The sequence below is a fragment of the Erpetoichthys calabaricus genome, chromosome 1, assembly GCF_900747795.2.
Source record: "Erpetoichthys calabaricus chromosome 1, fErpCal1.3, whole genome shotgun sequence".
NCBI classification, from domain to species: domain Eukaryota; kingdom Metazoa; phylum Chordata; class Cladistia; order Polypteriformes; family Polypteridae; genus Erpetoichthys; species Erpetoichthys calabaricus.
In genome coordinates, this window is record NC_041394.2 from 192,207,575 (window position 1) to 192,220,302 (window position 12,728).

The following is a 12,728-nucleotide window of genomic DNA, read 5'->3' on the forward strand; positions in this document are numbered from 1 at the left end:
ATTTTTCAGTACATGCCTTGTCTGACATTGCTGAACAGCAGTGATACTGTACAAAATTAGCACATTTTTCAAACTATTCAAATTCCATTAAAACATTTAACAGTTATCAGCCAAGCAGTAAAAGTCACAAATAACAGACACAGTAGAATAAAGTAGTATGCACAGCTTATTGAAGTGACAAAGGAAAAAACCTCAAAGAATAACATAAAGAAAGATAAGGTCTTTGAAGCTGTACGAGTCTGTGGTTTGCTTGACACCATTACAAAAAAGTGTACTTAAAAATTATTTATTTTTAAGTTATATATGTATTAAAGAAAAGATGAATAAAAATATAAATAAATAAATAAATAAATAAATAAATAAATATATATATATATATACGGACCAAATGAAGCAGAGATGTCGGTACTTACAAAGGGACTCTCATATTGTCCTGCAAAGCCCATTGACAACATCAGACTCTGCAGTGATATGGAAGAATTCTTCAGAAAACTCAGACTAAAAGAATTTTTCCACAAGAAAGAAAACAGTAACACACAGGAACCAACAACAAGCAGTTACAACAACCCCACCAATAAATCCACATGGACACCAGAAGCTGGCAGAAACTCTACCCTGGATAATTATATAGACTGCTTCCGACAGAGAGTGAAAACAGGAATCTTAAACAGGCAACAAAATCGGATAGAAAACATTACTAGGGATGAGCGGAGAGCCATACATTCACTAAGGGAAAATACAGAAATCATTATCAAACCAGCAGACAAAGGGGGTGCTTTAGTCATCATGAACACGTCAGATTACATACAGGAGGCACAAAGACAATTGTCCAATACTGTGCATTATCACAAACTGCAAGAAGACCCAACAGATCTCTACAAAAAGGAACTAAAAAAAATAGTAAGTAGCTTTCCTCTTGACATCAGGGATCATGTAAACAGTTTAATTCCTGAGAACCCCAAAATGGGTTACTTCTACATGCTTCCTAAAATCCACAAAGAAGGGAACCCAGGAAGACCTATAATCTCAGGAATTGGCTCCCTTACAGAAAATGTTTCAGGTTGGGTGGAGCAGATCCTTAAACCCCTCACCCGTAACACAACCAGCTACATCCAGGACACCACTGACTTCTTAAAAAAACTGTCTGCTTTAGGCCCCTTACCTGAGGGAACCTTACTGGCCACAATGGATGTTGAGGCACTTTACACTAACATCCCCCATGATGATGGCATATTGGCATGTGAAATGTACCTCAAACAACATGATTTACCCACAAAGTCAGTAATAGAAATGATAAAATTCACTCTGACACATAATCTATTCTCTTTTGGACAGGATTGCTACTTACAACAAATGGGGACTGCAATGGGATGTCGGTTTGCACCTCACTATGCAAATCTTTTTATGGCAAAATTGGAGGAAGATTTCATGTCAATGTGCATCGTAAAACCAATGTTGTATCTCCGTTACATAGATGACATCTTCATAATCTGGACTGCCAGTGAAAAGGACCTCCTCCATTTTCATAATGAATATAATTGTTTTCACCCCAACATAAAGCTGAAGCTGAATTACTCAAAAACAGAAGTCAGCTTCCTTGACACCACCGTTCAACTGAAAGACAACACCCTTGTAACTTCTATTTTTCACAAACCGACAGACAGACGGACCTACCTGAAAAATGATAGCTTCCACCCCAAGCATATAAGGCGCTCCATTATTTTCAGCCAAGCAATACGGTACAATCGTATTTGCTCAGACCCAACAGACCGGGATCAACAACTGCAGGAGCTCAGACAAGATTTCATCAAACAAGGTTACACCCCGAAAACAACAGACACTCAAATAAGAAGAGCTACTGCTATACCCAGAGACAACCTTCTGGAATATAAAAACAAAGACAACAAGGATCGCATCCCCCTTGTTGTCACCTACAACCCACATCTTGAAACACTTCGAAAAATTATAAAAGAACTTCAGCCAATACTAAACAATGACCAAACACTGAAAAATGTATTTCCTGAACCTCCCCTCCTGGCATACAGACAACCACCAAACCTTCAACAATTAATTGTCCGAGGCTCTCTAAGTGAACCAACAGAAAATGGCACATCTCCATGCCTACAGAAAAGATGCAAAACATGTGCCCACATCTATGATACAGACCGTATAGTTATACCACACTGCCGACTCGAACATCACATCAAGGGATCATTTTCCTGCAGATCATCTAATGTAGTCTACCTAATTTTCTGCATGAAATGTCCTGACACTGCACTCTATGTGGGAGAAACTGGACAAACACTCCGCCAGAGAATGAACTTACACAGGTTCCACATTAAACATGGCAACACAGATGTTCCTGTGGCGGCCCACTTCAACAGCCATGGACACTGTGAGAAGGACTTTAAGGTCACAGTGCTTATGGGCAACTTCAAAACACAGCAAGAGAGAAAAGAATGGGAAGTTAAACTCATGCTAAAATTTAATACTTTACAACATGGATTGAATAAAGACAAGAGTTTTATGGCCAGATATGAGGATTGTTTACATCTCTCAGAATGACAGACAACCTGTCTACAGACCCACATTGTTTTGAAAAACTCATTACAAACTTCAAAAGACTTTGTTGGACAGTTATCTTATCCAGAGATCTTGACAATACATTGTTCTTTTCTCTCTTGCTAAATTAACCCTAGCCTGAATGAATCTATTAATTTTTTACATACAAAATCTCTCATTTAAAGATTTACCAATGTTGTTTCTTGTCCTAGAGTGTGTATATAAACATAGGAAACTTCAGTTTCTGTATTACATCTTGCCTGAAGAAGGGGCCTGAGTTGCCTCGAAAGCTTGCATATTGTAATCTTTCTAGTTAGCCAATAAAAGGTGTCATTTTGCTTGGCTTTTCTCTACATTGAAAAACAGAGAAAACTAACACAGCAATAGTTTGTGCTATAGTGCTAGGAACCGCTTGCTAAAAACACTTTTTTTTTTAAATGAGTTTTATACACAGGGAAAAAAAATGAACATTTGAAAAATCCATAATTTAATAAACCACCAAGAAAAGTAACATTGCAACAATGCACGCTACGAACCAATCACTATAAACAGAACTGAAAACAAAAACAAGCCTTCTCTACCTTATGCATCCAGTCATCCCTCTCTCTCTCTCCTGGAGTGCCCTTGTGTCTGTGTCTCTCTCTAGCTTGCTCCTGTGTGTGTGCGCCTCTCTCTCTCACGTGCTCCCCTGTGTGTGTGCGCCTCTCTCTCGCGCCTGTGTGTGTGTGTGTGTGTGTGTGTGTGTGTCATGCTCTCTCTCTCTTGCTTGCTCGCTGCACAAGGAGAGACTGAACATGTACAAACCGAAAGGGAAACTGGCTTGTTCGTATACTGAGTATGTGGTCGTGAACCGAGGCAAAAGTTTTGTATGTGTACCGAGATGTTTATGAACCGAGGTTCTACTGTGTGTATATATATATATATATATACATACATACATACATATATACACATATACAGTCATATGAAAAAGTTTGGGAACCCCTCTTAATTCTTTGGATTTTTGTTTATCATTGGTTGAGCTTTCAAAGTAGCAACTTCCTTTTAATATATTACATGCCTTATGGAAACAGTAGTATTTCAGCAGTGAAATTAAGTTTATTGGATTAACAGAAAATATGCAACTTAACAAAATTAGACCGGTGCATAAATTTGGGCACCCCAACAGAGATATTACATCAATACTTAGTTGAGCCTCCTTTTGCAAATATAACAGCCTCTAGACGCATCCTATAGCCTTTGATGAGTGTCTGAATTCTGGATGGAGGTATTTTTGACCATTCTTCCATACAAAATCTCTCCAGTTCAGTTAAATTTGATGGCTGCCGAGCATGGACAGCCTGCTTCAAATCATCCCATAGATTTTCGATGATATTTAAGTCGGGGACTATCATGGCCATTCCAGAACATTGTACTTGATGGAATATTCAACCCCTGTGTAACTTCAATTTTGTGACTGATGCTTGAACATTATCCTGAAGAATTTGTTGATATTGGGCTGAATTCATCCGACCGTCGACTTTAACAAGGGCCCAAGTCCCTGAACTAGCCACACAGCTTGATGGAATCTCCACCAAATTTGACAGTAGGTAGCAGGTGTTTTTCTTGAAATGCGGTGTTGTTCTTCCGCCATGCAAAGCGCTTTTTGTTATGACCAAATAACTCAATTTTTGTCTCATCAGTCCAAAGCACTTTGTTCCAAAATGAATCTGGCTTGTCTGAATTAGCATTTGCATACAACAAGCGACTCTGTTTGTGGCATGAGTGCAGAAAGGGCTTCTTTCTCATCACCATGCCATTCAGATGTTCTTTGTGCAAATTGTGCTGAATTGTAGAACAATGTACAGATACACCATCTGCAGCAAGATGCTCTTGCAGGTCTTTGAAGGTGATCTGTGGGTTGTCTGTAACCATTCTCACAATCCTGCGCATATGCTGCTCCTGTATTTTTTTTGGCCTGCCAGACTTGGGTTTAACAGCAACTGTGCCTGTGGTCTTCCATTTCCTGATTACATTCCTTACAGTTGAAACTGACAGCTTAAACCTCTGAGATAGCTTTTTGTAGCCTTCCCTTAAACCATGATACTGAACAATCTTTGTTTTCAGATCTTTTGAGAGTTGCTTTGAGAATCCCATGCTGTCACTCTTCACAGGAGAGTCAAAGGGAAGCACAAATTGCAATTGACCACCTTAAATACCTTTTCTCATGATTGGACACATCTGTCTATGAAATTCAAGGCTTAACAAGCTAATCCAACTAATTTGGTGTTGCAAGTAATCAGTATTGAGCAGTTACATGCATTCAAATCAGCAAAATTACAAGGGTACCCAAATTTTTGCACAGCCAGTTTTTCACATTTGATTTAATTTCATACAAGTAAATACTGCTTCACTAAAAATCTTTGTTTGGAAAACACCCCAGTACTCAGATGTTCCTAGGAAATGAAAGACATACCACTGTTATCTTCTTTGTTGAAAGTACAGTATATAATTATGCAGGCTGAGAAGGGTTCCCAAACTTTTTCATATTTGTATATTACAAACAAGTAGCAGTAAATAATATTAACAATATTAAAATAAAACATAGCTGCCTTAAATAAACTTACCATCAAGCCTAAGATGTCTGTCATCAAAACGTATCTGCCTTGGCTCTTGCTTGATGTAATTGAAATCAGTATTACCTAAATTATTAAATTGGAATGTAAAGAGTTGTTTTTTGAGCGCCAGAGTATTATGTCCTTTACAAATGTGCTCCCCACTAACTCCATTATCTAGCTCGTTGTCTCCTGCCACGGACTCCTCAGAATGACTGTTTTCATTTTCTGATGGTAAATCCTGATCCTGACTTGACTCATCATCTTGATCGTCTGTGTCCATCTCACCTATGATTTGTGGAAGTAGGGGTGGTCAGGGTTGGGCGGGGGACAAGGAAAAAAAAAAAACAAAACAGGTAAGAGTTTGACTGGTGGCTGCACTTTTAGATGGAATTTACTGTATTTTTATACAAGAAAAAAATTAACTGTACAAGTAATTTTCATTTACATGCTAACAACATATATATGTAGAACAACTAAATGTATTTGCTGTATTACAATTGAATGTTACAACACATTTAACTTGACTTTTTATATGGTTAACAAAATATACTTTACATTTTCTGGGGCCACAATCACTTATGTGCATTTTGTTAACTGTACAAAAAGAAAAAAGAAAGAAAAACACTTTAAATGTCATGTAGCTTTTGCTCCTAAAACAGCAAAAGGTGGCCCAGTAGGGAGTTGAGGTGAATACTTTCAACACACACTGTACTTCTAAATTCTTCTGTCAAATCATATTGATGAGATATTTAAAAAATTAAACTGACATTTAGCAAAGATGAAAAGCAGTATTTTGTTTTAATGCTTTATTTTACATATTGTATTTGCAAACAGTGAAATTGGGTGCAGATAAAATATTTATTTTCCGAGACAGTACTTCTGTATAATGTATAAAAATACAATTTGAAAAACAATAATACATTAATATTATTGTATAACAGTAATAAAATATTTTAAAGAAACATGTTAGCACACACAAATAAAAACTTGAGAGAAGACATGGAATTATTGTTAAGTTGTCATCACAGTATGGTTACACAATCCAAGGATGGGTAAAATATAAATTAATTATGTAGACAGATAGACAAGATTATGGTTTTTTGAACGTAAGTGATCAAGCACAATGAAAAGGTTTAGGCACTAACATATGTGGTGTATCGCAAAAGGTAGATGCCTACCAATAAAAAAGTGTGCTGTGAGACTCAGAACAAAGTGCATATAAAAGTTATGTATTAGAACTTCATAAAATGAACTTATCTGTTGACTGACACTGTCTTTCTTCTTCCACAGCCAAAGATTTGGCCAGTTTTCACTTAGCTCAACAATGTCCTCCATAACATTTGGGACAAAGACTAATTTTTCCTTCATTTAGCAATCTGCTCCATAGTTTAATATTATAAATCAAACAATTCAGACATGATTAAAGTGCACATTTTAGATTTTAAGGGTATGTGCATATATTTCAGTCACACCATTCAAAAATGACAACACTTTTCCTATATTGCACCCCTCCCCCTATTTCAGGACACCATAATATTCGAGTTATACCAATTGTACGTATATTAAAGCAGTCATATTTAGTACCAGGTTGCATACTCCTTTCATTCAATGACTGCTTGAAGTCTAGGATTCATAGACATCACCAGGTGCTGAGTATCTTCTCTGGCGATGCTCTGCCAAACCTCTACTGCAGTCATCTTCAGCTCCTGCTTGTTTCAGGGGCTTTTCCCATTACGTTTTCTCTTCAATATATGAAAGACATGCAAAATTGGATTTAAACTGGGCAACTGGCATGGCCATTCAAGAATTTTCCATTTTTTAGATTTGATAAAAGTCCTGTGTTGCCATAGTAGTATGTTTGGGATCACCATCTTATTGTAAGATGAAACACCTTCAAATGAGCTTGGAGGCATTTCCTGGAACTTGAGATGTTTCTATACACCTCAGAATTCACTGTGCAACTGCTGTCAGCAGTTGCATCATCAATAAAGATAGGTGTGCCAGTACCTGTGAAAGTTATACATGCCCAAGTCATAACATTCCCACCACGTTTAGCAGATGAGGTGGTATGCTTTGGATCTTGGAGAGTTCCTTTTAATCACCACACTATGCTTATGCCATCACCCTGATAAAAAAATTAACTTTTGTCTCATCCGTCCACAAGACGGACAGGCGTTTGTGGCTTTTTCTTTTCCATAGTCAGGATTCTTCTATCATCAGCAATAGAGGTCTTCCTTGGCCTACCAGTCCCTTTGTGATTACTGAGCTCACCAGTGGATTCCTTTCTTCTTAATGATATTCCAGACAGTTGATTTAGGTGATCCTAAGGTTTTACTGATGTCTCTAATGGTCTTTTACTGATGTCTCTAATGGTCTTATTCTTATTTTTCAGCATCATAATGGCTTCTTTAACTGTCATTGACACAGCTTTTGTTGTCATATTGAACAATGGCAGCTACAGACTCCAAAGTGTAGAAGCAAGCCTAGGTATCTTACACCTGCACTAATGAAGCAATGAAAAACACGTGAGTAATCAGAAACACCTGTCACTCTATTTGTCGCAAATATTATAGTGCCCTGAAATGAGGGACCATGTAGAAAAAGTGTTGTCATTTCTATATGGTGTGAATGAAATGTATGCAAATACCCTTAATTTAAAGTCTGCAATGTGCACTTTAATTACGTCTGAATTTTTAAATTTGTAATTTTAAGCTGTGGTGCAGAGGGCTAAATCAAGGAAAATGTGCCTTTGTCCCAAACATTAAGGAGGACACTGTAACATTTACCGAAGGCTTAGAAAGTGTATACTTCACCACAGTAGTTACGTAGTTGTTTGCTACACCAAGTTTGTCAAGTACACATTCCCAAAGTAAAAATGATGCTCATATTAATACTTTTTAATGCAGGAGATGAAACTAAGATCTTTCACACATTCCCTAAAAAAGATAAACGTGTTTCATATTTAAAGGTGTGTTTACTCACTTGCACATAAATCCAGTCTGGATGAACCTCTCATCAGTTGCACTTTCTGGCTATCAAACAGCTGACAGATGATGTAGAACATGAACACGTGTCAAACTATTCTGGTGTGTGATCATGCTTCTTCCTTCCATGGTTTAATCTCCAACTACAGTATGTATGCTCCTCTTGCTCTATTGTTGTTAATTCTGGAAAATCAAATTAAAGGTAGGTAGAAGGGTAGGACAGGTGGTGTGAGGTTCATCCAGGCTGGAAGAAACTTTATTACAGATGAGTAAACATGAATTTGTTAGTAAATTGGTAATAAGTATACTAAAGCATTTCTTAAGGTGACTTTACAGTCCATGTATTTGCCGATCGAGCTGGCTCAGAGAAACAGGATGCTGTCTTGTTGGTCACGAATATCCAGAAAAAAACGTACTACTGTATAATAAATAGTAATCACTAAGATTTTTACTAGGTGTGCTCATATTGTAGTAACTGCACAGAACAGAGTGTTCTGCTGCAGTCCCACTTTCAATGACGTTTAAGCTCATAGCTTATTGCCCTCAGATGTTCATCTACTGCAGTACTGGATACTACTGCAACAGAGATAAACAGTTACTTTGTTGGTCACCTCTGGTTTGTACTGTCATTGTACTTTGAAAGTACCTTTATAGATTACTAGCTGAAATACCCAGTGTTGCCTGTGAGGAAAATAAAGTGTTTTTTTTTTGTTGTTTGACAAATATATATATATATATATATATATATATATATATATATATATATATATATAAAACTTTAAAAATAAAAATCAATTAACAAACAATGAAGACTCGCTAATGTGTTGTATTGTTTACTGAAGTGCCTTGTTATATACAGTGTTTTTAGTTTTTCCATCTTTAGCCAATATATAAAGGTTTTTAGGACTTTGTACCCTTGAACTTGCCACATAAAGTTGTCCATGTGAGAAACAGGCTGTGTCCAAATTGATTCCAGCAATTTTCAATGATTGTCCAAACATTCCAAGTGTCAAGTGGATGATAACAGACATACAAGACCAAATCTCCAATTTTCCTTTTCAAATTGAAATTGTTTTACAATTAATTAAATGTTAAATATTTTACCTACGGTATAAATAAATATTATAAGTTAAATATCATAGCTATATTTGGTTTATACTTTACCTTTGATTTTGATAAGTTAATTAAATTAGTTTTTGATTATGAACTTATTAAAAAAAAAATCCTATTTCTTCTTTTCTTTTTAAAAAAAGATTTGTAACACCAACACATTAGCTACGGTTTAGTTCATTAATTGTAGTAATAAGTTTTTACATGCAGAATTTTTGACGACGTAAAAAAAGTGAATTAAATCAATATTATTATTAGGTCGTTTTAATCCTATTACCTGTACAACATTGTTACAATAAGAATAATGCAAAATGAAAATATAGTTAACAAAAACAAACATTAAACAACAAACAAATAATACTACGGATTTTTCATGATAAAACTGTTGCTTCTATGGAGCACACCAGAAACGTTCCGAGCGTCAACTGGATGATAACATACATACAAGACTGCAAGATTGTTACAGTCTGCTTTATATATAAGATATATCTATATATATATGGCAGCTATAGTCACAAAGACAGAATGAGTCCCAAAAATAGTTGGGATACCAACCCGGCCAACTCTATTTAATTTCAAAAGCAACAGGCGCACAGTGGTGCTCAAACATACAGAATGCTGGCAGTTAGCTCCAGTTCGCCCACTGGTGGTCTTTCAGAGTGTCAACTGGATTATAACATGCATACAAGACCGTAAGATTACCCCTCACATTACCCAGAAGGGGGTGGGTTAGGGTTGATTTTACCCTACAGTATTTTTAGTTGACCAATGAGAAACTTGTGTACCAAGTTTCAAGAAAATCACTCCAGCCATTTGGAAGTGATGCAAGAACATACATACATACATACACACATACATACACTTTTTTTTATATATGTAGATATAGCTGAAATACCCAGCATTGCCCGGGAGGAAAATAAAGTGTTTTTTTTTTTTAATTGAGAAAAATACAATTAAAAAACCACACAACTTTAAAAATAAAAATAAATTAAACAATGAAGACTCACTAATGTGCTTGTCTTGCGGCCTTGTATGTATGTTATCATCCCGTTGACACTCAGAACCGGCCAACTCTATTTAATTTCAAAAGCAACAGGGGCGTGGTGTTGCTCAAACATAAAGAATGTTATGTTTAAACATAAAGAATGCTGGCAGTCACCTCCATTTTGCCCTCTGGTGGTCGTTGCGAGTGTCAATTGGATGATAATAGGCAATACAAGACCACAAGATCCTACCCAGAAGGGGATGGGTTAGGGTTGATTTCACCCTACAGTATTTTTAGTCAAACAATAAGAAACATGTACAGTAATCCCTCCTCCATCGCGGGGGTTGCGTTCCAGAGCCACCCGCGAAATAAGAAAATCCGCGAAGTAGAAACCATATGTTTATTAGTGATGTGTCATTCGCGAACGAGCCGGCTCTAAGAGCCGATGCTTTGAAGCGAACGAGAGGAGCCGATGCCCGTCGAGCAGAGCCGAAGCTTCAGCGGCTCCTGCTCAGCTCTGCTGAAAATCCATTCGGCAGGGGCGGGTCTTTATTTATATGGGCACATAGAACATTGGCTCATAATGCTGGCTCGTTCACGAACGACACATCGGACTAGGATCGTACCATTATGTGAAAGAAGAAAGGGGGGCAGATGCTCCGAAGACAGCGAGTGTTGGTACAGGCCAGGTACGCTCTGTGTACCTGTCGCTGCGACAGATGAGGAGCCAGATTTAAATGCAAACGCATCGTGAAGAAAAAAAGAAGAGTGAAGAATTGAGTGAAAGCCGAAAAAGAAGCAGCATCTGGCTGCATTTCAGTGATATTGCAGACTCCATAGCTAAGTGCAGAATTTGTAATATGAAAATATCCGTTAGAGCAGGGTCAACAACAAACCTACACATCATATAAGAACCACCCACCCATCCGTGCAACTGGAGGAGAGCGTGCCCTCTCTCCTGCCATCCACTGACCGTGGAAAAGAGCCAAGTACTTCTGCTGCAGCATCCACTGTCTTACCGAAAACTGCAGGTATAACACGGTCTTCAGTTCTAACCAAAATGAGCACATTTATTCCAAAACAAATGACGCCAAACAAACAAATAAGTGTTGATGAGGAGCTGGCCAAATGATCAAATGATAGCTAGCGACTTTTAACCATTTTCCATTGTGGAGGACAGTGGATTTACAACTTTTGTACAGGCCTTAAACCCCATGTATGTTCTCCCTAGCAGAAAAACTTTGTCCCAAACAATTATTCCATAACTATATATCTAAGGATGGAGTATAACACTGTGCTTTCAGAAACCACTGCTCTGGAAAAAAAGTAGCATTTAATAACAAAAGAGCTGTGGATGAGGCATTTCAAAGAATAAGTGCAGCAGCAGCAAGATGCAACCCCAGCAGCCTGTCTGCTCCTCCATCAGAGGGACAAGATCGAAGAAATTGGAGCAGGGGCGTGTTCACAGGAACCACAAGCTTCTGCTGTATGGAGGCTCTTTGACGAAAGAGCAACAGTAGACACTGCAAGGAGAAATCCCACAGCTGATGCTGAGGTCCTATCTTGAGGAGCACCTCATCCAAAGATCTGAAGACCTAGTGAGCTGGTGGGAGGCCAAGGCTGCAGTCTACCCACGCCTGGTTAAGGTAATGGTAGGAAGACTTTGCATTGTCGCTACATCGGTCCCCTCAGAAAGAGTCTTCTCAAAAACAGGACAAATAATCACGGAGAGGAGAAATCGCATCAGCCCATCTAAGCTGATCTGGCATTTCTGAATGCCAACCTGTCCGAAAAACTTTTATTCAAAGAGTCATAGTGTTGTGTTGTTGTTGTTAAGTTTGGCCTTTATTTAATTTGTTTGCTGTGGTTTTGTGTTAAGCTGTTCATTTAAAGCTTTTATTAAAATGTTAAACAATAGTAACTGTGTATTTATTGTAATGAAAAAATGCATAAAATACGTAATGTCTGAAAACAATGAATAAGAAATTGCTTAGGCTATACACAAACCATTCATAATTGCTTAATTAGGCTAAAATATAAGCATCCAAGTGATACTAAACGAAGAGCCATTCGGGAGTCGTAAGAGCTGGCTCTTTAAAGGGAGCCGATCCAAAAGAGCCGAAGCTTTGAAAAGAGCTGGAGTTCCCATCACTAATGTTTATATGGTTATTTTTATATTGTCATGCTTGGGTCACAGATTTGCGCAGAAACACAGGAGGTTGTAGAGAGACAGGAACGTTATTCAAACACTGCAAACAAACATTTGTCTCTTTTTCAAAAGTTTAAACTGTGCTCCATGACAAGACAGAGATGACAGTTCTGTCTCACAATTAAAAGAATGCAAACATATCTTCCTCTTCAAAGGAGTGCTTGTCAGGAGCACAGACTGTCATAAAGACAGAGAAAGCAAACAAATCAATAGGGCTGTATGTGAAGCACTGCGGCACAAAGCTGTTGAAGGCGGCAGCTCACACCCCCTCTGTCAGGAGC

At 37.7% G+C, this 12,728-nt stretch overlaps 1 protein-coding gene across 1 annotated transcript in view; it reads right to left on the reverse strand.

Moving 5' to 3' along the window:
- The window catches only part of LOC114658458 (ubiquitin carboxyl-terminal hydrolase 15-like), a 190,725-nt gene that overhangs the window by 44,189 nt on the left and 133,808 nt on the right, over positions 1–12,728 (reverse strand). The window contains 1 exon segment of the mRNA XM_028810532.2: positions 5,169–5,444. Within this exon segment, the coding sequence (XP_028666365.1) occupies positions 5,169–5,444 (276 nt within the window).